General features: G+C 36.7%; 1 protein-coding gene across 3 annotated transcripts in view; it reads left to right on the top strand.

The window, feature by feature from the left end:
- LOC139967553 (uncharacterized) overlaps window positions 1-27,768 on the top strand; it is a 55,656-nt gene that overhangs the window by 9,179 nt on the left and 18,709 nt on the right. Inside the window, exon 1 of one of the 3 annotated variants that reach the window (XM_071971467.1) lies at window positions 9,839-11,394. The exons of the other annotated variants lie outside the window; for them this stretch is intronic. Within the exon in view, the coding sequence (XP_071827568.1) occupies window positions 11,334-11,394 (61 nt within the window). The 5' untranslated portion in view covers window positions 9,839-11,333. Of the gene's footprint in view, window positions 1-9,838; window positions 11,395-27,768 lie in introns of those variants that run through there. 3 annotated transcript variants of the gene reach the window in all.

The raw sequence follows: 27,768 nt of genomic DNA, 5'->3' as shown, positions 1-27,768 counted from the left end.
TTTGAGGAAGAAAAACAAACTGCGATCTGCAATATGATTCATTCATATTTGCATTAAACCCTGGCATCAATCAGACTAAAATCACTGCTGAAACCAATCTCTGCACAGCTAGCTACGTTCAGTCACTTTCATTGAAGACAGTGTTGGACAGGTAGAGTTATACTTAACAACGCTCTTTCTGCACCGGACTGTGGAGTAATTATACAGGAGGCACTGTGAGTCATACAGTGTACACCGCAGCTACGGTATGTTGCTCTGACGTGCATCCCACAAGTGTATGTATCTATTTTAGATCCTCCTGCAAGCAGGAACTCGCGAAGAAGCCTCATTGGCTTATCAAAGCTGCAAGCTGATCGAAGTCAGTCTCTTACATTCATATTTATCGTCCATGATTATGAATTGTCAATTTTCAACAACACTGTAACTTGACGACATATATACATAAATCTTGGAGTGACTCGAACTGGGGACATTATGATTGGAAGGCACCGGTGTTTACCACTGAGCTAACCTTCCAAATGTTGATGCCACATAATGACATGCAACAAATAATCTGTTAACAATATTCTGCAATGAAGGATTGATTTAGTACTGTACTCCTGTTACTCTCGCCTACTGTACATAGCTACTGGTTTGGTATTTATTTACATTAAGTAAATGAATCACTGGGGTTACTAACATACTGTAACAGTAATACATGTACTGTACAGCACCCCTAGCCAGATAGCTGTTTACTATACATATCTTCAGTAAACAGTAATATTCCTGTTATCACATTAATCAACGATGACAAATACTCCATATCTGAGGTATACACTGGTATAACAATGGAAAGATGTATTTGCTAAGATAAGTCCTTACCTTCAATTAGCCTTGTTCTAAAGATGAATGACAAGTTATAAAGCTTTTTGAAAGTCATTGCTGACTGTTAGTAGTCATATGCTTTCACGTAAGGCATAGACAAATACAGTAATACTCCTTCACATTGTCTTTGAAGATTACGAGAATATTTGTGAGTTTGTTTCCTTATTTTGCAATCTTTGCAATTTTACTGTAATCATTGCTGAATCGAATGACATGAGTTTTATCGAGAAGATATTATTGGGAAATTTGCCTGTAGAAGAATAGCTGGCCAGCTAACACAAAGGTTTTGTGGAAAGATTAGGTAACTCCAACTCTACAGCCATCAAAATTGGACCAAGTGTTTCCTTCGATCCACTTTAAACACTATATGTAGTGCTCTTATCAATTATATATCTTGTATAAGTCTGCTGGTACAGTAGGTCTTTGTGTAATCCACAGTCCTTCAGTCTCACATGATGGAACATTTGCAACTGCCTATAGGTATTACAGGGAGTTATATGGAATTACTGACAACGAATTACTTAGCCAGTGGTTTTCTGATTTGAAACAAAAGCACACTATAAACTCAGTCAGTGCTTTAGCTTTTTGCTTTTGCTTTTTGCTTTTGTTTTTTGGAAAGCTGAGTTACTGTAGGGACAACCTGCAGACTATCTTAAGGTAAGCTCAAATCCATTTGGTAGCCCAACTTAGGAGGTCAGCCATACAGTACAGTTTATTCATAGTATTTTGGAAAAGAAGATGGTTTGAATAATTCCTTTATACCACCTTTTAGTGCTGATAGACGTAATTAATTAATCACCAGTTGTCTCTATTACACTTTGGAAGTTGATTAATAGCGCTCAAAACCTAAGTTGTGATTACTCCACTACAAGCTAGCACTACGTGTAATCTGCTTTTGAAAAATAGCCTAACCTATCAAAATCTAAACTAAAGCAGTTTGTCAGCAAATATCGCAAAAGTATAGGTTTTCACAATGCTACACTAGCACTGTGCTGTGTGAAAAATTGGCAAGCACCTGCTTCGGTTAGATTCATGCGTTTACTATTAGTCATTTCTTCAAACATGTTTACAATTACTTCATTACTGGCCTGATTCACATTTATTGGATGTCTGATCAAGTGTGTCGATTGCAGTGTAGTTAAATTTCAATGTGCAAAATATATGCCTGCTACAGCGCAAGGCTAGAACCTAGCCTAGAATGTTGAACGTCCTTCTACTCAAAACTCTTGCCTACTAATCATTACACCGTTACAATGTTACATCTATTCATTGTTTGCAATTGCACATTTGCTTTTATTAGTGCTAGTAGTTGTAGAAGCCTCGTAGATTCTTTCGAAAGTATTGGTTTACTATGAAGGATTTTAAGAAATGTTGTAGATTGAAAGTTGTTCACAGTTTTTGTTTGGCAGATGTTTTAACATGATTTAGACACCACACGTTAAGACACGAAGAACAAATAAAGACAGTGCACCATGGAGAAAGATTGTTTTGACTGTATTTCTGCAATGTAAGGTGACAGTGATGACATCATCACTGTAATCGCAGGAACCGCAAGAAGAGCTATGCGATTAATCGACTACAAATGAAAGAGTCCACTATCAGCACTACTACCTTTCCTGTTCAATGATTATTCAACAGCAAGTTTTAGGTCTGTTTTACTCAAATATTCTGCACAGTATTTGCCAAATGTTTTCACTTTTTTTCTGGCAGTTCCACTAATGAATAAATTTATTTACATACACTAAAAAAATGAAATGAATCTCACCCTCAGTGTAGGCCATCAGCTGAAGGTCGAAATTCGCTTGTTTCGTTCCAGCAACTGCGGGTCTAAAATTTCTCTACAGCATTGAATACATAAATTAACTAAGATTAATGATCCAAAAGTTCTCCATGTACTTTCCTGCAGTTTTTTTGCAATTCCGCTCGAAAGATCGAACTATATTTTTTATTGCGTATGTTAAGAAACCTGCCGTTTTACGTTCAAAAGTATATATCTGTACCATGTGATATGAATTGTCCAATGAGCCATGAGTTCTGTGTGCAATCTTTGTAGAAAACAACAAACATGGCGGCTCCCACGGGCGCTAGTCAGTCTCCGACACACGAAAATGTACAGTGCTCAGTGCACATTGAATCTGTAAAATTTGAAGCAGTCAAGGCACTGACGAATAAACGATGGTCTAAAGTTACTTCCTGCGCTAAAGATTGGCTTAATCTCAGCGGCGGAGACAGTGATATCGCCGTACTACTGATTACTCCATGGCCTACTACGATCAAGCGTGTGTTCAACAGCATAGTATGATGGGGTTCCACGATAAGTGTTACAGGCGGTTCATTGATAGCAAGCACATTGCTGCAAGAAAACGGACAGTTCCAGAGGAGACCCCATATGATTTTAAACGAAGAATTGACGGAAAAGATCGAGGAAACCAAGCAGAAGCTCTGGTGTATTGCCTGTTCAATTTATTATATGTGGGAAAAGAAACAATACATTACTCGGCGTTGCAAACGGGTGCAGGACAAGCTGCAGCAGGCAGAGACTTTCGATGGAGGTAAGCCTAAGCATACTACACGACTCTACTTGTACTTCTGTGGCATAGTTGAAGTGTTAAGAGAAGTTGCATAATGCAAGATCAGTAGCTCTTGAGGGATAGAATCCAAGTCAAAGGGCACAGTGTTGGACCTGAACATAATATAATTAGTGGCATGGTCATCTGATTTGTTTTGTTATAAGGTGGTAGGAATGGAAATTTGTTTCAAATTCTTCATCTGGGGCACTAGCCTACTGTAAGTGTTAAATACAGGCTTCATATTTTTCTTACTGTGGCCCTTTATTTGAATGATAGAGATATTATATTAGTTAGAAAAATAAGTGTAACAAAGGTGCAATAAGGTTAGGTTTGCAAGGTCTTATGGTCAGCCTGTCTAGCTTTACCAAAATGAACAAGTATCTGTCTCCTTTATTATTAGTAACAGATATAATCTACCATTGTATAATTTAACCATAACATTAAGAGATAATGTACTGTACTGTCAAAAAAAGCCTGTTTTAATTCTTTTTTGCATGACACTGGTTTGCAAAATTTGAATGTGTCTTTGTTTGTCCATAGAAGATGAGCAGATCACATGGTATATAAATAAAATTGTCTTAGTTCTAGGACTTTTGGGAATATGGGGGTCCTCCCCCAAGGCAAATTAAAAAATTCTCTAAACGCTTTGAGATGCAATATCAGGTTAATCTTTCCATTGAAATTATTAAAGTAATTTGCAACATATTTCTAGCTGAATTGTAATTATATTGGTACCCCATCATAAAATGTGAGACTCAAAAATATCCAATTTCATGGTACAAGGTGTTCTGTTCATCTCCTCCTCAGAACAGAGTTTACCACCAACAAAAGATGCTCTGATCCAGCATGTTAAGCGCTGCACCAACCAGGCTGCTATTCACAGTAGGGCATTGCAGCAAAGGATTGATGCACTCTCACCAGAGGGACATGGATGGAAACTTGAAAATGATGACCTTATAATCACTTGGATGACGAAGCCACCTGACCCAGATGTTTTGCTTCAGTGTGTCAGCAGTAGCTGTAGAGTCGGCAAATGTCTTAAAGGAAGATGTTCCTGAATGAATGCACAACTACCGTGTACAGACCTATGTAAATATAGAAATTGCAGCAACTTCCAAGAAGATGTTGAGATTGTTGATGCAGGGGAAGATGATTTGGAGGATGAACTGTGATGGTGTTAAATCTTGATATCTTAGTCTGAAATTTTAATCAAGTTTGAAGTTTGTGAAGAGGGTTAACTTTTTCAAAGTCATGTTGTCATTATTTTGTTCCCCAGAGTTTAAAGGAACCAGAAAACATGATCTTATTCATATATTCATTTTAGCTATTAGTAGTTTTACGTAGATTACCCTACCTACCAGACACCTTATGATAAATATCCACATTTTCTTCAAATCACACTTTTTTTGCTGAGAGGGGAGGGGGGAGGAGGGTGTTATGGGCATGCTTTACCTGTTGCATATTCACAACTACATTTACTGATGACGATGACGCAAATACCGCGTCCTGAAACCAGTCAGAGGTTTATACACTGTTGTTGGGAAACCATCGCCCCTGACCCTGTTCCAATATCACGGTTCTTTATTGTTTTGCCGTAACATTTCGTTACCTGTTTTATTCATATTGTTAACACGTTTTGTGCATCTGTTCAAGTTTTGACTGAAGGATATTCAAGTGTTTAGTGACTTTCATTTCATCTAATTATCTTCACCTTTCCCTTTTCCATACCATATCTGACTTCCATGCAGTGAATTGAAGTGGATCCTGTTATAACTAGTACAACTGTCCTTGGATGAACTTTTAATCACTTATTAATTCCTCGCCGCGCCTTTTGATGAAGAACCTGTATCTTGAATCATCGCAAAGGCCCAGCTCTACTACACCATTGAGTGTATCGACCCAGTCTTAATAGATACATTATTTCTTTCTATCTGGGGCTTAAGTTAACTGTCTTCGTTATTCACTTATTTGTACCATTCACCTTTATTATTCATATTATTTGTAGAATATAGAACTATTATTATTCAAAATACCATTCGAAACCTTGTCGATCTTTTCTTTTATACGTTAACTCCCTTGGAAACACTTTTTGCAGGAATACGAATTATAAACATGTCGTTTCCGTAACATGGAGAAAGTACCTAGTTTTGCAGAAGACTGTAGAAAGAGTACTAAGGTAACGGATATATACCGACTAACTTTATTTCACATCTACGATATGCCATGATGTCTTAGTGTGCCAACTTATATATTGATTTATACAAAAGAAATAACTCACTGGTCTTGGGGCATTGGCACATCTCACTGTAACTAGGGATTTAGCTACATGTAAAGTAGAGGGGGAGGGGGTCACATGTGTAAAACAGTTTGGATGGGGAGTGTAACAATTATGGAGAGGAACTTTTCATTATATGTGTATATTTACGTATACATGCACAGACGAAATGCATTCATAACATAGGGGGAAAATCTAAAAATATTTGATTTATTACAAAGCATTATATCTGAGTTTATTAAAAGTGGTACATTTTTATAATTAAAACCCTTAAGTTATAATGTGCAAAAATTGTATTTCATATTTCAAAGTTGAAAATGTGATTTTTTACCATTTTGGCCAAAATGGAGGGGGGGGGGGGGGGAGGGCACAACTTGTAATGCCTGAATACAACCCTCACTGACCCTTAGACCAGAATCCTCTTCCACCATTCTTGTAACCCTGACCCAACTATTATACAAAAAAAAATATATCAGTCGTAATTAAACATAAAAGAAAAGAGTGGTATGTATGCACCACTGTACCAAATCTAACGTTAGCACATGTGTTCCTAATACATAGCATCGTAGCACGTAATGTCTACATAACATACCCAATTTCAAGGGTGCGTTACAAAAATACTGCAGGAAATTTTTTTGGAGAACTTTTGATATAATGTTTGTGATGCATTAAACTACCCAAAAATGCATTAAAAGTCTAGACCCGGTGTTGCTGGAACGAAACTGATTTTACAGCCACATTTTGAGCTTCAGCTGATGGCCTAGTGTTAAGAAGTAAGTTTAGAGGGTTGTGAATGCAAGGGGAACTACTCTCAGAAAGGAAATGATCACATTTGAGTTGGCTAAAATTGGTGAGGCATTAGGGCCGGAGGCATCACTAAAAGCCTTGAAAGAATAAATTGTAGGCATGTTTATTTTTAGTATTTGGTTTGTCACAGTTTAAGGAAAAAGAAAAACAAAGTGAGTGCTGGTGAAGTTTGTAGCTACTGTTTTAGCTTTACAATTATGTCAAGTATCTGGATTGTTCCTTTAAGGCTATATTTATGATGTCTGATGCTTGGCGCATCAGTGCAAGCCTTAATGTGAACAGTTAAATCAAAGTGAAATGTTCTTGCAACTTCAAGTTAACAACAGAGCACGCATAAACTTGGATTTGAGGCTCCTAATATTGCATTTTGTGTTGCATCTGATGGACTGTGGGTTTAAATAACTAACAGTAGACCAACCACGTTAGTTGATGAGCCTTGGCATTTTCCACTTGTCAATTCTCCATATAGTTTTACAGAAATACAACCTAGACTGGTAGCAATGATTATTTTATATTGGTCTACTGGCATATGATAGAATATGTTTTTGAGTCAAAAGAGTTATCCTGTCAGCTGGCACTGCCAGACACTAAAAACCAAACATTCATGTTATTGTTGGCAAGATGACCTTTTTTGAACCTTTAATTGGTATCCTTCATTGTTGTCACTTCATTGTGATAGGGAACAGTAATTCATGCTGCATGCAACCATCTCTACAGGTACCACTGTATCTGATTGCTGCAGTGTTGCATGGAAACAGTTATTTGTAAGTGTCAGAAAAGTTTGTTAACCTTAACCTTGCATAACTTGCCATAATGGGATCACTTGTATAAGCTATGAGTTTGGCACTAGGTGCTATTCTCTGTGGTTACACCAACTGCCACAACTACAGTATAAACCGTGTCAGCCTTCTTTGGTACTGTATGATCCAACAAATTTCTACAGTACTGTACGGAATATGCAGTTACTTTGCAAACCTGCTTCTGTTACTTTGAGCAAGGGTGGTTGTTTTTGCACATATATTTGAGAGGGGGTTTTTTCCCCCCCAATTTTTTTTCTCATCTAACAAAATTCTAACTAATATATTTAAAATAATGCATTCCATACAGTATGTTTGTATACATGTATGTCATTGTCATGTGTGGTTTGATAAAAAAAAAAATCCAAACATGTTTTCAAAGTATGAGAACGCTAATATTGCGTTTGGCAGAGAAACGATACTTAAATCGTTTAGGATGGATATTTCAAATATACTTTGAACAGTAGCGAACGTAACATCATCTGGTGCGAATCCAGATTGCGACATAACCCATGCTGTATACAGTTCCTACAGTAGTCACAACAAAACCGTGTTAGAATACAGATTAATTTCTTCCTTGATTTTCAGTGAAATTTCTTATAAATTTCTTATGCTATGTACGTACGAACTTGGCATGGAAGGCTGTAAACGTACGTTAGCAGTTTGTATGTAATGTGTTATCTATAGGCAATCAACTGTGTGTACATGTGCAAGAGTGTATTTGTTGCGGAAATGGGAGTGCTTACTTCTAGTTGCTCATTTTGCCTATTTGCCTGCATTGCGTCATTCACCAAATTGATGTGTTCAAACAAATGGTGCTTTTGGTGAGGAACTGGTGAATTTGAAAACCAGATTCCTACAAGAAGAAAATGTCAAATGGGGACAATAAGAAAAATTAGAACTATGATGACAATGTACATATCAAAATCTTCCACCAGACAAGATCTTAAATATGTTAATATGTTAGTAGCAGAAATGGATTGTGGGACAGCTCCCTCTATGTGTGTTGCATCCAGTAGCTGCTGTACCTGATGATGATACTTCTGAAACATTGCTCTTTTTCTTTACATATTTTTGTTAGTTTTCATTTTGCCAAACAAAATCATCACTAATTGGCTAAGAGGCCTAATTGCCTTTTAAGTATCAATTTCAAAACAACAAGAACAAGCAACATAAAGAACACAACATATCATGTATATCTCCAGTCATTGTAGTACTGGTTGCATCAAATTGCTGAGATGAGATCAAATTCAACTGCTCATTTCATTAATAAACATAGGTTGTCTTGTTTTTTATTTGTTTTTAGATTCCTTGGTTCCTTGCATGTTTGTTCTTAAACATTGTCTCTTGTTTTTTTGTTGCAAACTTATACAAACTTTCTACAATACTAGGGCAGGTTGGTTTCAAGACTTTAAAGGTCATCATTATGGACCCCAAAGTTTAGCATGCTGAAAAATTGCTAGTTCTAAGTTTTCAAAAGTAATTTCTTGGAGGTTCTGATTCTCCAAACTACTCCCAGCAATTAAAGGAAATTCATAATTTGATAATTATTAATTAATTAAGTATCGCAATGTGGACAAACTTACTGCAAGATTGACATTAAAATGCATATTGAAATTTGAAAATTTGGGTGACCATTATCGGACTTTCTAGCATATTTGTGGGTAAGAATGATGACCTCTTAAGGGGTTGAATTCAGATTGTAATTGTGTGGCTGACCAAAGGGTCAAATTTTTAAGTAAACCACAATCGGTCCCTGAGGTTGTGGGGTAGCACAACCGGTTTATTTACAGTAAAATCACTCAGTCATGCTTCAACTGGTTCAACTTGAAAACCTACATCAGTTAAAATCCTACATGGGGTCAGACGGCAATGAAAAATCTCATTCCACACAAAAAGCTGCCTTAAATATAAAAGCAAATGGAAAATTCGGAACTACTCAACGAGAAGGAACCAGTCTTGAGAAGGAACTTAAACATGGCATCCCAAACATGAGAGGATTTTATTAAACCAATCGCATTGACAAACCTTAATCCCTTATTGAACTAACTGAGTAGGACAATAGCCAGCCCATAAATTTCTCTCTCTTTCTTAACCTCTCCCACCCTTTCTCAACTTCAAATATACTTGATGGAAAACCAACCCATTTATATCGCAGAAATATAAATATGATGCTACAGATATTTGGAAAAAGTCAATTTTATCCCTTATGCCGGTGCCCACGACACTTGAAATATTGACTGAAATCCAAACAGAATTCTTGATTGATGGCCACTGAGATGACAATCCCTTAGTACTTCAGTGAAGCTGTGTCCTGTGTCGTCAAATTAAATTTATTACACACTTTAAATCTGATTCATACATATTCATGACGTAAGTTCCATCCCTGACATTTCATTGATTCATCATATTGATGGCAGCCAACCATTGGTTTACATTCCATTTCATTGATATGTAGTCTTCACCCAGCTGTGTTTAAAATTCCACTAGTATATAATGTGAATGGTCAGCTAACAGCAGCCTGTACAGTACCAGGCACATGTTGTATACAGTAGTAACTACATTGCAACAGGCAGTATTAACCGCAAAGTCAGCACCGTAGCAACGAGTGTATATATGCATCCTGTTTGATATCTTATATCACTGGTGGGATTTCTGTTGTTTGTGAATGAACCTATCAATTGCAGTGTGCATCAATAATTGGGAACAGATTGCAAAGTTAACACTCGTTGGACTAGATTCTTTTCCAGCTCGTTATAAGGCATATACACTATTGAGTTTACTGTGTCACGATAATTAGTAAGGTGTGATTTATCACCTGATTTCGATGCCATACTGCCTACAACGGGGGAAAAAAAAGAAGAGATGTTTAACATTCATCCCCGCTTTGAAAAGCACATTTTATTGGTTTATGGTGATGAATTCTTGTGACATTTACCAGTTTTAGTGTGGCTTCTTATTTCATCAAGTAAGCAAGTGCTTCATTAATATGCGTGGAATCAAGTGGCAATGCCGTCTGAAAATTTATTTCTGAGAGGAAGTGGTGAATTGAAAGAGCAATGCTACTTGCTATGTGACATTATAGAAGTAACATTTTTTAACCTTTTCTTAAAATACTTATGACCAGCTATGGGTGTATTATTTGGGATATCGCAGTATACATAATTACTGCATATTGTCACATCACACATGCAAAGCATACACAGAGTGCCAACTATTAGAGATTGTTTTCACAGCGTGAAAACCTGATGCAGTTTAGAAACTGCAACTGACAAATTGGGAAAGAGAAATTTGAGAAAAAAACCCTTTCTGTATCTGACAGAGTGAGGAAGTTAGTTTTTCTAATCAGATCGATCGAGAATCCAGGCAGCAGTGTGGTTATTCAGAACACCTGCATGTACCAGTTAGCAGTGGTAAGGTGCATGTCAATTACCGTTGGAGTGTTGCTTCCAATCTATTGATGTATTTGAAGCTGTCCAATTTTTTGTTTGCCTTGTTTCTCCTGGTTGTTGTAATGCTTTACAAGTGACACACGTTTGATGTGTTTACTGTGGACTTGAAAACTTCCATGCCCCAGTTGAGTACAGTTCTCTATCAGTTATGGTTGTGAATTATGCAGTGTCCAACCTTTAACTCTTTAACGATCACAACAATAATACTTTCTTACTGGTAGAACCAGTGTCAAGTTTAACAAAAGCTAATGAAAACAAAATTTGGCTATCATCATCAGTAACTGAGACAGCCAGCCTCCTGTTCTGCTGGGACAGGAAATTTTGTTATATGCATGCAACTGTCACTGTATACTTCAACGACATGCCAGTGCTACAATCATATCTATATGAAGATTTTATAGCCGATCTGGAAGATAGCTTCAACATGCATTCTTTGGCTACAGTCTGAAAATATGGTCTCCAGGATAATGTAAGCAAAACGGAAAACAAAAACAAAAACAAATAAAACTGGTAGTAAAAGTTAGCTTTTCTTTGGGATATTTGTGGTTGGAGAAAAGCAAAGGAAAGAATGGAAGGAGTGAATAAGGAAGAGATCCTTGAGAAGCCACAGAAACCAGTCACCATATCAGGTACTGTACCTTTATACTGTTATAGCACTCTCCATTCTTAATAGATATAGTCACATATACATTAGTTTGCCAAACCTGCCTGAAGCTGTAACATTAATGTTGTAAATAATTGCATGCTTCGGTCATACGCTATTAAGCCCTTCATGGAAGATCTGTCGGCAGATTCGTTGTAATTTGTCAGAAAAAGGTACATTTTTGCTTTTCTACTTTCAGTAAATTGTTCTTTTCTTTAAATTTCCTGCATACAAAATGGACTCCGGTACTTTTCTAGTTGTTTGGTTACCAAGCAACGTGTGTTCTATATACAGTAGTTAGTATATACTTAAAGAAGGAGATTTGAGGATAGGAGATTGTCACATGTGACAACTTTCTCCTTTTCTAATAATACGCTAGTTGACAGTGGTGTGGCACCTCTGACACATTCAGCTTTAAAGGTTACATGTAAATATTAAGTCATATTCTGCATCTAGACAAAAAAACATATGTCCAGTAAAGCTTGCATGCTCTGTAGATAGGTACAGTATATGCACTTTAATGTAGATTGGACCGTTCAAGGAATGTTTAACACTATCACAAAAGTTGACATGATCAGGCCTCGTTTTGAACCAACTAGACTGCATTACTGTATTTACCCATAAAAGAAGATATATTCATATTGGCCAGTGTCCACGCTTCTCTGTACATGTGTTGATACTCAATACTTGTTTTGTGTTATTTTTGATATTGGATATAAAACTGGTTTACAAGACAAGAACACTCTTGGAACCATTGACCCATTGTTGGCAATCCCATGCTGCTGCTACTGTTGCTTTGATATCTGTGTATAAGTACTCTGTGGACGTACCTTGAGACATGGTGGCTCAATTAGGAAGGAAATGCTAACTCATAAATTAACCTTTCCATTCACAGCCTGAAAGAAAATTACTTGGAATGTCTCTCCAACTGTCTTTTATACTGTGAATAGAAGTTTTGAAGGGCTTGATAAGGGTTTGCTGTCAAGTCTCTTGTAAGATTTGTATAATATTTTGAATACAGATAGTTTTCTTGTTTAATATGTCAATGCCACCCAACTATGCCTCTGAGTTAGAATCCTAAATTGTAATGTAATCCCGTCGCTGTTATTACTCTTGTAGAGTGCAATGCCTCTCAGTTGCATCAAAGTGAAAAGTTCTTTCAACCAAAACCTTGGGTAATTCAAGAAAGGGAATCATAGAGAAGATTGAATGAACACTTCAAACAAAATCTGAAGGGAGAGATATGATCATGGAGAATGGTCAGAAAGTTAAATCTGTAAATCACTGGTAACTGTAGAATTGAGGTTCAGTTGCAAGCTTCTTAATATAGAGTTAGAAAATCTGAGAGGGGGGAGAGTCCTGTGCTATCAGCTACTAGAGTACTTGGATTACCACTTGAGAAGGTCAAGAAAAGTGCATAAACACACTCAAGATAGTTTCCTAGTATTTGCATGGTCAAGAAATGAAATTGCAGGAAGGATTTCTGTTGTAACTCAGGTTGTGAAACTGTTACTTTTTGCTTTTTTAGCTTGTAAATGATATCTTAACATTTCAACTGACAATCTCTAACCACAAAACAAGATGGTTAAAATATAATATCAAAAATATTAATAATCACAGTAACTGTATGAATCACAGATTATATATGCGAGCAACGAAATGAAAGTAATTAAATTTTATGTCGCTGAAAATTTCCTGGCAACACAACACACACTTTATACTTCAGAACAGTGTTTTGAAAGTTTGCTACATACAGTACCGTTGGTATGAGGTAAATTAATACTTGCAATATAAACAAACAACCAGTACTCTTGTATAGGATTAATTAAAAAATTAATTTGGGCTCCTTCACAATCAATTTTTGGGTAACTCAATGTTTGGGAGATCAAGCCCATGATACACTTGCTCATTACAGTGGCGGATCCAGGATTTCGCCGAAGGGGGGGCCCAGATGGGAAATGCCTAATCGTCGTCCTGGGGGAGGGGTCTAAGGGGAGTGGGTGCTCCCCTTCCCTTTGGGAAAATTTCACAAAATATGGAGGTCCTCGGTGCAATCTGGTGCTACTTTTCGTGAAAGTTTGGAGTAAAATTTATTTCCAATAAATCATGTATTCATGGTTTGCCGGGCATATATTTGCAATTTCGAGCAATGAGCTGGGATTTACGTCTTTGGGGAGTAGGTGGTGATGCAAACTACTTTTTACCAGGCTACTTCAGGCCATTTCATCTTGGATGCCCCCTTCCAGATGGAGACTATTGATGCAGTCAGAGTGCCCCTCTCACCTTCACTTTATCAGAATGATGGTGTACTCTTTTTGCAAATTTATTTTACAAAAAATTACACGCACAGTGGCGTAGCTAGGATTTTTTGAGTGGGGGGGGGCCATGGGGGGCTGTTCTTTCTTGTGGGGGGGGCGGAGTTTACTATCTAAGCGGAGCGCCACCTTGGTTGGCGCGGAGCGTACAGAGAAAATTTGAGATTTCAGCACCCCCCAGATCGCAGGAGATGGCACCTGTGAGGCAAAATAGCAACCAAAAAGATGTGCAACTTTGGTGACAGAAATGCAAAAAAAGTTTTTTTCTCTTTCATGCTGACTGGCCTTGCCAACTCAGCCAGACTTTTAACTTGAGGGAAGTTGGCATCATTTGTCGTTTCAAGCTGTCAAGGCCTTTCTCCCAACTCAAACCCCTGTGGGCTACCGGTAGATTTGCAGGATATGCCCACATGTGGACTTAAATAGCATTAGAGGAAGGGGGTGGAGACTAACACGCATCGATGTTTCGGTAATGGTCCACATTGATGGCTCGGTGCTTATTAGGCCATTTATTGGGTTTCTTGAGGCAGCTGTCATCAGAATCTGGCTTTTTGTGCCAATCGATGACCGATAACATGTATTGGTATGTAAATTTCTTCTTCATATATCTAGCAACACTCTAAAAACAAATGAGTGGATTTCATTCCATTGGAGTGATCACTCGGCGCACTTCAAATTAAGAGTAAAATTTAACTCTATTGGAGTTAACCCTCACTCCTAATATGAGTGAATATAACTCTATTAGGAGTTAAGATTTACTCCAATGGAGTGGAAATTCACTCTTATACCGGAATGTGCTCAGTGATCACTCCCATGGAGTGAAATTCACCTATGTTTTTCAGTACAGTACAGTGCATATCATCATAGACGTACGTACGTACTACGTACGTTCGTATATCAGACGCACTCGATACCCACGATACGATACGGTCCTGGAGAAACTATTTCCACTCATCATTTTTTAAGGCGATACAGTAGTGAGTATTGAACAGGCACAGCCGCATGTTTGCAGGAAATTCAGAATTCCCAATATTTTATATCTCTACCAGTAGTGAAAATCATGTTTCGACAGTTTCGTGGACATAAAAAGTTGTTTTGTGGAATATTCAATGACATATCAGGGGCGGATGCAGGATTTGTGACAGGGGGGGGTCTGACTGGTCCAGCCGCGCCTGAATGTAAGACTATCTAAGCGGAGCGCCATCATCGGTTGGCGCGGAGCGTACAAGAAAATTTTTGGCTTTACAAACCCCCCCAGATGGCCGGAAACGGCACTTCCCGAGTATTCTAAGCAGCATGTACCTAGCCTGAAAATATGGATCTCATGTCTGCAATTTCAGGCCCCCCGTAGCTACGCCACTGATCACGCATGGGGCACTTTCCCTCGAACGCGGTAAAAAAAAAAAAAAATCAGGATTTTCAAAAAGGGGGGGCCCGGGCCCCCCGGGCCCCCCCCTGGATCCGCCCCTGCATTATTAAGGTAAAATTTTACCAATTTGTGTTCTAATTTATTGTAAAAAGTGTTGCTTTAGTATAAAAGTTTGTTCTTGTTCAATCACAAGCTCTAGGATTTGTGGTTGTGAAACCAGACATTTTTTTGTGTTTTGTTTGGTAATGTGTTCTGACATGTTTTGTTGTACACCTACTAGTTGGTGTACTGTAAGAGTTGCTTGTTATTTTAAGGTGTGTTGAAATAAAGGTCTGTTCTTTTACACTGAAACTGATAGAAATAGTCCCACTAACTTTGAATGTAAATCATTATGATCTAGTTCAGTGTTTTATAGACAATATAGTTAGTTATTACAGTAGACTGGCTTTTGTAGTAACAACCTCGTTGTCACAGACATCATGGGTCAAATGTGAGATGGACGGATCCCTTATAAGTTGATTAACAAAATGCATCTACTCATTACCATTATAATTCAGATTTTGAATATGAACAGAAATGAAAGTGCAGTCAATTTTAACTTATTGAGTCCACATAACTGATATTTTTACAAGTTCGTATAATTAGGTTCTTATGTTGATAATTCAGGAAGTAAAGTTGAACAGGTACTTTCATTTTTGTTGCTATTTGTAGAGTTTTGAAAAGTGATCAATTGTATTCTTTTGACTTATAGTGCAGTACAGCCTTTATTGGCTGGGTATGTAGCAATAGGCATGTATGCCCCACATTGGGAGTACTGTGCTGGTCCTCAGGTTTTCAAGCTACATATCCAACTGTCTAGAGAGCCATAAGAATCCTCCATTACTGTACAAAACACTTTTAGACATCATCAACATCAATCAGTATATATAAAGAGCTGATATCGTGGAACACTTCAAAAGCACCTTGAAAGGTTTTAAGCTGTTTCTTGAAACTGTTCTGCGAGTGGCAATGTCTGAGTTCATGTGGCATGGAATTCCATAAATGAGGGCCAATTCTAGAAAATGCACGACCACCGTATCCGTTGAATTTGAAAGCGAGGCTCAATAAGGAGATAAGCATGTTCTGAGTGAAGAGAAGAACAACGAGTTGGTTTGAAAGGGGAGATGAGATCACACAAATATAGAGGTGTTTGTCCATTAAGGGCCTTCCAAGTTAGCAAAAGAATTTTGTAGTTGATTCTTTATGGAATTGGAAGCCAGTGAAGGTGGTATAGTAGCTGAGGATATATATGCTCAGATTTTCTCATGTTAAGAATCAGAGTCAGTCATGGTTTACTGCACTAAACATGCAAATTTGTTGTGAGCTCTGGCAAAATGTTATGAGGCTACCCGGATCTTATGACAAGAAAACCTGGTCGTAGTCTCCTTCTTGTGAAGAAAAGAAAAGAAAATAGGTACTAGGTAGTTGCTAAGCATTGGTACTAGTACAGTAAGCATTGAGGTCTTTGGTAGCTGTTGTTTGGGGTTGGCAGTGCTTTGTGTACAATATTACAATATTAGGATGGTAAAAAGGTCTTTGAACCAGCTATCATTGTGCTTCCAATAGGGAACAAACTGTGGTGGTTTAGTTCTTATTGGTTTTACTTCTATTTATGTAAAGGTGAACACACTTCTAAATTCTATTCTAGATCTAAATGATTTAGTTGTATTTATTTATGAATTCAAAATGGCACCCCAGAATTATTATCTTAAAAATTGTGAATGTCTGATGTCGAAGATAACTTACGAACCTCTGTATGTATGTAAAATTTAGAGGGAAATAACTATAGAAAGTGGGCGGTACGTGGCTTTGTGAGCATTAACATATGAATCTAATGAATTAGCACCTGCTGTGATAAGTACATGTATCCTTACATACCAAGAGGTTATCCAAAATAGTATACTTGAATACAGTAGTTACAGTTACTATCATTTTGATTTAGAAAAGTTGGAGATTTCAAAACTTAATGATTTTGGACATTTTCTCCCTGCAGGTATTACTTTATTACTTTTAGATGTATAGTAGAAAATTATTCCTACTAATTGGTCATTTTTAGTAACTTCACCACATTTTTTCAGACAACCAAATTTCCCGTACGGACAACCAAAAGGCAGTTGACCTGGTTGACCGAGGGACACCCATAAAACAATTCCCTTAAAAAGTTAAAAGCCCCGATTATGCACGTTTATCAAGGGCTAAAAGGTTTGAACTTTATGGTGTTACTAATTGATTGAATTAATTACTTATTCATTACATTTATTAGAACACTTTAATTACCTGACTACAAACAGCTGTACCACTCTCACTGTGCTGTTTCAACAGCGACTCCTGTCACGACAACGATCCTGTCAACGTTCGGGTTTTACTAGATGCTTTGCCAGGCACATTTAAAGCAGTCTCTTGTGTCGTAACAAGATTTACTGCATCGTACGGTCTAGTTGTATGTCTCTCAAACTGGAAGACTGTCAGTGTCCTTGGTCTTGTAGAATGATGGCTTTTTTTTTGTGTCTTTTTACCAGCCTATATAATGCTGCACAATATTTAACAGCCGATGTCATAACCTAGCCGAATTTATATATGAATGAAAGTCTTAATTGAGGTTGTTTTGCTTTAAGTATCGTGGAAAATATATTTGTGTTGGTGGAAGCCTCCCCACTCCACTATGCCCAGTACCTCCTGTCTTCCACTGTGTTGTCGCTGGGCTACCTTTATCATTTAACTGTTGTTTCAAACGGTCAACTGCTGATCTGTAAGTGGACCATTGCTTCTTGGTTTAATTACTGGCCATAGCCAAACGTTTTAAACTCTTGCTGTTTGAGTCAAAAATACTTGATGGTGATTTCTTCTTTCTCAGGGTAAAATAGGAATACCAAAGCTAGTAGGTGAACTATTACCTCATAGCGTGGTGCACATTGTAATGCAAAGGAGTGGGTCATCTGGACTGGACTACACTAATTAAACAAACAAGACAAGGTAATAACTGTTGATAGTGTTATTATGAATGGAAAACAGGAAATATTTTCTTTTAAAAGAAACTGTCGTGTTCCATGGATTTGAATAAAAATGCGTTCATGCAATGATGCATAATGGTAATTATAGTAACTGGTTTGTAAGACACTACTGTAATCAATGGCTTATAATTTTATCATTGTACTTGTGAAAGATCGGTTTTGCCATAAAACATATAAAAATACTTTGTTTGACTGAAAAGAGATCAACAAGAAACAAGAAAGCAAATGGAATCCTGAATTACTCGTACATCAGCATCCTCGGGATGGACAACTTCACTCTTCCCCCCTTCCTCCCAATCCCCACCACAAAGAATGTGATAGTAACAGGGCTTTAAAACTTTTTTAAAAAAAATCTTTTATGTAGTATATATATTTTAATTTTTAATATTTTAACCCACATCTTTTGTAAGCTCACAGATGGTGATTTACAGTATGCATAATGTATACCAAGACTGACATTTTCTAGTATAAAATTTCAATACAAACTACAGCATTGGTACCCCTCATTAAAATCATATGATGGTAGATTTCAGGCCTGTCTTTCTGTTAGTTGAGCACTATAATAAAAAATAAAAATAAATGGTGCTTCAACAAACAAAACTGGAGATAAAACATCTTGTTAAGTGTATACTTGTATGTACATATCTATACATTTACAGGTAATACAATTTAATACGGTACACAGTGTAGAGTAGGCTTTAGGTCATATCCATGTTATTATACAAGAGACAAGGCAATTGACTTATGATTGATGAGTGACATATCACTGTAATGTATCTGAATAACCATGCTAAAGATAGGAGGGCAAGACGCTGTATTGTACAGCCTAGTGTTAAAACCATCCATAGACAAAGGTAGTTAATAAGGTCTGTACATTTACATTGTGAGGGAATTGGTGTTAGTAGGTAAAAGGTTGCACTGGTAGACCAGCTAAGGACTGTGGTAACCATGGCAGCTATCAGCCTGTTTCCTGTGGGTTACCTGTCTAGAGTGGCCTAAAGTATATTAACATATATACATGATAGTTCTAGGTAACTATCAAAGTTTCGGTTTCATATTATCTCATTTATAGTATATAACTGATTCTGTCCACTACTATTCTCTTCTAAGTACAGCTGGGTGAGGGATGAGGTACAGTACACAAACAAGTTTACATAGAGTTTGAGGATTAAACACTGAATCTGTCAGTGCCGTACTATCACAGTAGGCTTAATTGTAGGATATATCTGATAGAAAATACTCTTCCATGAGCAAAAGAACACACTACTTTGGCATCTATGTCCTTCACAAAGAAGAACATTTTCTACTGAGGATGTGGATAATTGGGTGCCTCTATCCAACACTTCATGAATATGCACAATTTAGTAATTTGCATCATGTAAAAAAACAGTTCATTTTATGACCAAACTCAAGTTGTTGGAAAGTGGTTCATTACAAACTCTAATGGTTCCTGACAGACCTATAGCAGAAGTAAAATAATTTCAGTGGTCAAAATTGATGTGTAAATGTTCAAAAGGAATATTTATCATTCTCCTGTTCTGCCGAACATTGTTGACTTCGATGCTTCACAGACTAACCCCAGATTAGTAGGAAAGTGAGTGAGATAAAGTCTATAGTCTCAGCTGTTTCATATTGTAAGACTCCCAGATAAGTTTGAGGTCATTATTTTGTGATGTTTTGCTCCTTTCCTGTCATTTGTACCTCTGCTGGATTATCCCTGGATTATCCCTGGATTTACTGTAGATACTGTACTCCTGCATACTGTTGGAAACATGTCATTGTTTTCATTATTTTGTGCTGGTTTTGTAACTTAATATTTAATTTACTCCTCTCTTACATGTCTCTTTATATGTACCCACTCTACAGATGCACATAGTCTACAAAGGTTGGTAACATTTTAGCACTATGCCCCCCCCCCCACCCACACCTCTGACCTACTTCAGGGTCAATGTCCACTTCCTGTCCTTTCCAAATCTACCATTCTCAAGGCCTACATCTGTATTTTGAAGTGTGATTTATATCCATTAGAATTTTAGTATTAACTTAGTAACATATAACCTGTCCTTATGTATGTAATTTGCTTTCATTTAACCACTCTAAATTACTGCCAGAATATGGCAGGATATTATCATATGTGTACATCTTTCACAAGGTTAAGACAGGTATATCTTGTCCAAGTAATCAATATTGGTTCAGGAAATAATTCTCAAATGGACGGAAGGATAAAAGTTGTTCAAAAGCTCAGGTATGGATTTCATGGTTTAATTATTAACTTCACTCGTTTTACCTCCAATTATTGTTGCTAACCCTTGAGAATGGTAGACTTTGAAAGAAGAACAATTGCATCCACGGGCATTGACCCTGATGGTATTTCCGTGGGGATGCTCTTCTAAAATGTTACCAACTTTATAGGCTCAGTGGATTTGAATGCATATATTTAGAATGGAGACAGATAAATATAGTTATTCATAAATACCCAAACCAGTGAGTTTTGGGGCGTATTCACTACTCACTTACCTGTCTCCACATAAAAACTTCACTCTCAGTCTTGAGAGTCTAGAGAACTTGGTAACTGTTTAGCACAATCTTCTACTAGTGACCACCTCTTTCCATTTATGCACGTAAGGAAGGCTATGGGGACATGGAATTACTTTTTCTCACTTGATTTTATAGTATTGAGCTTTCCATCTGGGGTTTAGACCCTCTCTGCTAAATGAGACAAATGAAATGAATGGTTTGTTAGTCATGAAAGTCAAGGTTTTCCTGGGTGTGTTGTTTATTGCATAAACAATCTCCTTGTGGAAGACATTGATAAATGGGAACTGTAAAAACCCTTGCATAATTAACATTCCCTTCTTTCGATCAGGGTGTCCTTTACTATGAGTATTTGAAAATGTCCCCCCTCCCTCCCCCTCCCCTTCCCTGTGTTACTCCAAAGATGTATTGTTTTGTGGCTTTAAAAGCTCAAAAAGAATTAGACAAAATCTCCTTGCATATATGTTTTGTTTTGCTTGAACTCGCCATACTTTTTTTTCTGGTTGATTTATTGTCATTTCAATTTGAAATAGACCTTGCATTTCAAATCCTACTGTATGGTGGAGGCATTCTGCCAGGCTGGACATGGGTAACAACAGATTTAATTATTTGAAGTACAGAGTATGAATAAAAGATTTGAAATATTTATGAGTAATTATGATTGGAAAACATTTGGACAACAATTGCAATTTCAGTACCTGAAGAAGCTCAAAAGAGAGAAAGATTTTAAATGATTGTTGGCTATATATAAAGTAGTTTTTTCTTTTGGAAGATCGGATAGAAAGCTAGAAGGTTTTCTTTCTAATGGCAACATTTTTAAATTAAAGAAAATATGACTTGTCCCCTGTGTGAACTTTTTTTCTTTCCATCTTCTCCATTTATTTTATCCTGGCAGCAAATTACTTGACTTTTGCATTTCCATAATTTTCAACAAAATTTCCAAACTTGGCATCTTTTGATGTACCATTAACTTTATCATTTATATTCGTTTGGTATTTTGCATTGGTTTATTAGCAACAACAAAAAAGAGCAGACATCCCTTAGGACTTCTGTCGCTTTGATAACAACATAAAGAATGATCTATACCAATCATCTTTAGGATATACAGTATATATACATCAAGTGATAGCAAGAACCTTCAATATTAATTTTTGACTTGAAAATTTTGAATTTCTCTCATCCCTGTGCCATTTTTCTGCTCCAGGGAATGTTATAAAAGGGTAAGAAAAATATTGTTGTTATTTTCAAGGGACTAGTTTACGGTCTGCGGTAATCCTGAAAATTAATTATTCAGAACCTTTAAATGATATATATATAGATATATATATTGCCGGAGGAATTTCTCTAACCAAAAGACATTGGAGGATTTAAAAATGTAATCAAAAAATGAAACTCATTAAAGTTATGGGGGAAAAAAGTCAAATTAAACAAAATATCCCTTAGTGCAAAGGAATGGTATATACAGTACACTGTAGTACTGTAGACCGTGTAAATCTATGAAGATTTCTCAAATTCAGTATTCCAAAGCATATTCGACGCAGCTGTTTAAAGAGTCGATGCGTATATTCTGCTGTGATCTGCCATAATCTGGTAACTAAACAAAATAAAACAAAATGTAAGTTTATAATTAAACAACCAGGAAATCAATGAATGAATAAGTAAATTTTATAAATAAATTCAAATCATGCAGAATAAATAATCATATATGCAATCAATAATAATGCAACATGATAATGAACAAATACACAGCTAACATAAAATCTTTGGCTTTACACCGGGAAACACTTCTTGCTTGTACACATTCTTTGTATCGACGGAACTCAAATATATGACAAAGACAGAACCAATGAAAACAGCAAATTTAAAACACACACTCACGTACGCAAGCACACTCACACATACATGCACAGTAGCACTACAACTTTACGTGACGCACGGTACATAAAACACACTGAAACAACACATGGTGTGAGCGCATTTACAGAAGGCAAGCAATGCAGTATCATTCAACCAAGAATCGTATTAACCAACTTATGGTACATAAAATGTTGATGAATATTTATAGTTTTTTTTTTAAACTAGCCATAATTTGACATTTTGGCATATATACAGTATTCAGACTTTAATAGTTTGAAGGGGCATACTTCCTAAAAACTATTTTTGGCAAATTTACGTAGTGAATTGCTTGCCAAAGAAGTTGGCACATTATTATTATGATTATTTTTGCCATGCATACTTGCATCAGTATCATACATGTTTGAGTACCGCAAGATGTTACATTACGAATAATTCTGGCTCAAACTCCCAACCGATCGTGAACCGTTTCGTCAGTCCTTTGACTTTTGAGGCTTTGTCGCTGACAAACTTCGTTGACTGAAGCAGGAAACCAATTTTCCTTGTCTTGATACCTACAGCAGTTTCAGCAGAATCTCTGTTACCTTTCACAGATCAATACTTTCAATAGAGTATTGCAGACTTCTTTAGATGAAAATGTCAAATTGTTGTGTCAGATATTTTGACTATAAGATTATTGATTACAAATGATCTGTCAAAGTGAATATGTTATCCCAAACTTACAGATTAGATATTGGTATTTTCTGGCAGAACTTTGCTCTGCTCCACAAGAAGCTGGTTCTTTTTCATAGGCCAATTTAGCACACCTTGTCAATCAGTTTTCTGTCAATAACAAAGCTTGGTTGGCTTGAGTGACTAGAATTGGTGGATGTGATTGGCCAAATAGCTTTCAAACTAGATAAAAGTGTCCTATGGAAATGGTCACATCTGAGGTTTAATTTTGAGCAAATCTTTCATGAACACAAAATTAAGATACAAAAGATAGAAAGGCAGTGTGTCCTGTCAACATCCAACAATCAATGCTAGGGGGAAAAAAAACATGAGTATCGATGAAAACATGATTGGTAATTGACTAGAAGAAGACTTCCTGCTACATGCTTTCATATAGCTAAGAAAGCTAATCAGTCATTCACTCACAATATATATATGTCCTTTCAATTAAATAACACAGTCTGTAGTATATATTTTCTTTACATTAATAGGATTACAAGTTTGTGGAATGCCACATAAGCAATTAATTTTTACTTTTTTTAGTTATTGATTCCTTGCCAATAGGTATAAGGAATCTCTGTGATGTTGATTGTGTGTGTATATATATGTGGTACCATCTTGCAAATGTGCAAACTTTCAGACTATTCTTCCAAATGGCTCAAATTTATAACACATGCATGCAGAGTGTTGTTCACTTCTAACATTTAATTTTAAACTTTCACTTTGTAAATATGGTTGAAATGATTGAAATAAACCCTCTGATCAATCAAATTTCTCAAAGGGATTTTGTCCCCATAAATCCACCACCATCCCTTAGACCCCTTCCCAGGATGCACATCAACCAACCTTTGTGCCCCCCCAAACCCCCCCCTCCAAAAAGAAATTCGAACTTGAATGCTCTCTAGGTTCACTGCCCTCTTACACCCAAAACCACTGATTTTTGGATCTCTCTTTTCGTCATCTGACTAAGTTTTTGGGGAGGCTTCACTGGTGCCCTAAGACATATGCATTTTATGTATGTACTACACGCATGCATGTACTGTACATACATACAAATGTATACTACGCACATACCTACCTACAGATGTACAGTTTTTTTCTCATACAGTATGCAATGCTTCTCAAGGCAGTGTAAATCTCTTCAGCTTCCAATTTTAGTTGAATTAGTCCACATAATATATATACTCTTAACATTCATTTTGACTGTATACAACTCCACATACAGACAAGTACGCTACTCTGCCTAAAGGCATTACGTGTGTTTCTATTCCATATTCTGTTCAAATTTAATCAATTGGAGAAGCTTGGCTCTCTATGTGTGATCATCTTCCATTAAAAATTCAACCACTATCTGGGAAGAATTTCATTACCCTTATTTACTATGTATTTCATTAGTTCCTTTCCACTTACTTTTAGGTCATCCATTTGTAATTTGATACCTGAGAATTCACTGCATGGAGGTTTGGTCAGTTTTATGATATATAGGTAATCTGAACCATATGGTTGCCGGTTGGTTTCTTTCTAAGCATTAACAAATAGCTCATTATCCAATAACCTCGAGGCAATGCTAGACGAGAAATGCTGTTTTTGTGATCAGGAATTACAGACATATATAGTCACATAACACTCTTCATTATTTTATTGTATTGTCACATAAGAATCATAAATGAAAAGGTAAAAACATTGCTTCTAAACATAGACCTTAGAAGATTCTGTATGAGGTAAGTATTTATTGTCATGCTACAAAGGTCATCAATTTCTGACTGTGCTGTCTTCACATGTTACACATAGCATTGTTACAGTCTCGATGAAGGGGACGAGGGTTGAGAGTGGATCAAGTTGTTCTATCTTGTACTTCTACTGGTACTCATGAATTTGTAATTGTACAGTACTCAGGGAATTTTGAAGATTTAGGGTTTAGGTAGATAGGAAACTGCATGTAGCGGTAGAGATAGGTAAGTGTTGTCGCTCCTCCCGAATCCCACCAAACCAGTAAGTTTCGGTGGAATAATCATGGAATGTTCGATAAATGGTAGTCTCTGCAGGTTAACATTTAATGCAAGCATATATATGTGACAAGATAAGACCATAGCCGTGATTGGGATGGTAAACATGCAATCAAGATATTAAAGTCAATATTTTAAGAGTGTCTTTTGTTGACTCTATTGATCAATTAACAAGATTACTGGTTTGTTTGGTTATGCACTGCTGCCTTTGAAGTTCCCATTGAAAGCTGCCTCTGGATACTGCTGAGTGGGTCATTAAAGGGGGATACACGTACATTGCACTGTTTACGTTACGTCTGAGTCGTGATTGGATAGATGTCTGATCTAGGTTCTAGATTTAACTCCATATCTTCCTGTTTCCTTTCCTCACTGGCCTGTCTCTGATGGTTATACTGGTCAGTGAGCAAAGGTCAATTTGTGGCTAGAGGGTTGCAGAATGTGTTGTTGAACTATTTTCTAAGATGTTCAAGTTACCATTAACACATTGTCATCAAATTTGATTTTGGCTATGGTATCAATCTAGAACTTTGATAACTTTCAAGGTCACAAGCTTCAAAACTAATGTAGAATGTTGTCTAGGATTGAACATTTCCATTGGAAGAGGTAGCACTGGGGTAAGTTATCCCCTGTTACTCTTTAAATATTCCTGGCCACTCTGTCTTGGTTCTGTTAATGCAAATTACAGAAAATAAGTAGTCGTTGGTTTTGCATCAAAACATTTAAAGTGAAAAATTTCTTGTTTCTTGCTTTTCTTACAATTGATATTAACCCCGTCTGCTAAACTTGACTTTTTGTCCTATAGCCGTGTTACTTCGAGAGAGAGAGATTATCAAATATATCACAAAGAAAAGTGAAATTGTCCTGCAGAATTCAAAGAAAATCCTCTGGCAGGTTCAATGTAGATTTAAACTGAGTGACTGATAGACACTTCTGCTGAGCATTCTATAGGATACTGTGTAACCAGGGAGAGCTATGCCAATCTAGAATGGCCACTCTAAAAATCCTTAGCTCAGTTTTTCCAAATTTACTTCATTCCTCTCTTACCTGTCTCCCCAATTTGCATGTACTTGAGACTGATATGTATTATGTATCTTGGCAAAATAACGTTGAGTAATGATAATCGAACCCATTTCAGTAATTAGTCGCTCTCTCATTAACTTGGTTTTGGTGGAATACTCTATTTAAGTAGACCTGTCTTTTAGTGTGATCAATCTCATATTATCTTAGTTTTGAGTAAAACTGTGGGAAGGTTTGTTTGGTGATGATATCGTTCAATTTGCACAAGACGTTCTAAATTATTTGGTTGATTGCAGCGTAGTAACCAATGCCGGAGCGGTTTACAAGTTTATAAACTGGGGTTTAATAGTCCGATCGTAGTAATCCAAGACCAACATATAGTGTTCCGTCTCTAGCCATATATATATGTCATCAACTGGTGAAGAAAATGGAAAGAACAGCCTTCATACTGACATATATTGCTATCTGAAAATGTATTATGAAAGAGAAATTGTAGACTGTTGGTATCTCCTGAGGAAGTAATTACCAACGACCTGACACGTTTGGGGTTGACATTTCATACCTTACGACTTACAGTGCACTCTGCCATGTGTGGGTAGTCATCGACAAAGAAAACATGGAAGTCACTTTTTTTGTCACCATCATCAATTCATTTAACATTTGTATGTGTTTGATGTGTGTGTGTACTGTATAGGTTTTCTAGCTTCTATTGCAATTTGTTCTTTTCCCTTCGGCTAAGGTTACTTCCATCCATTTGCAGTGACTTAGAAACACATCATAGAGACACATCACATAAATATATAGACTTACCTGTAGAGGCACATCATAGTCTACTTAACAAGCTGAGATATTTTTTCATTTTTTCTCTTTTCTCTGTTATTTCATAATTTCTTTGATAGGTAGAATGAAAAGGAAAGAGAGAAGAAAACACTTCTCATATAGTCAAATGTAAACTTGTGGTGACGGTCACTATATTTGCACACACGATTCAAGTTTTTTAGCTTCCATATTTATATTTTGCATTCTATTATGATTATGATTAAAAATCACAAAATTATAAAAGAAATAACATTTTTGTGACATAATAAAGTAGAGAATCTCACAGTTGATGTGATCTGTCTGTGTGGGTGTGTGTGATCCCTTTGTGTGTCAGTGTGTGATCCCTGTGTGTGTGTGTGATCCCTTTGTGTGTCTGTGTGTGTGATCTTTGTGTGTCAGTATGTGTGATCTTTGTGTGTCAGTGTGTAATCCCTTTGTGTGAGTGTGTGATCCCTTTGTGTGTGATCCCTTTGTATGTGTGTGATCCCTTTGTGTGTCAGTGTATGAAACCAGTCCATTCACAAGAGAAATCTGCATTAAACATCACTCCAGTCCTCTCTGATCTGTGTGGCATGTCAGGCCTTTGCTTTTAACCCCATTTCTGCCGTAAATTTTATGAATCTAATCAATTTACTGGATTCCGAAATGAATACAGTCTTAAAATATTAATATCAAAGGGCAGCT

The sequence above is a fragment of the Apostichopus japonicus genome, chromosome 5 (assembly GCF_037975245.1).
Source record: "Apostichopus japonicus isolate 1M-3 chromosome 5, ASM3797524v1, whole genome shotgun sequence".
Taxonomy (NCBI): domain Eukaryota; kingdom Metazoa; phylum Echinodermata; class Holothuroidea; order Aspidochirotida; family Stichopodidae; genus Apostichopus; species Apostichopus japonicus.
The sequence above is the reverse complement of the archived record's forward strand: the minus strand, read 5'-3'. Positions and strand labels throughout refer to the sequence as shown.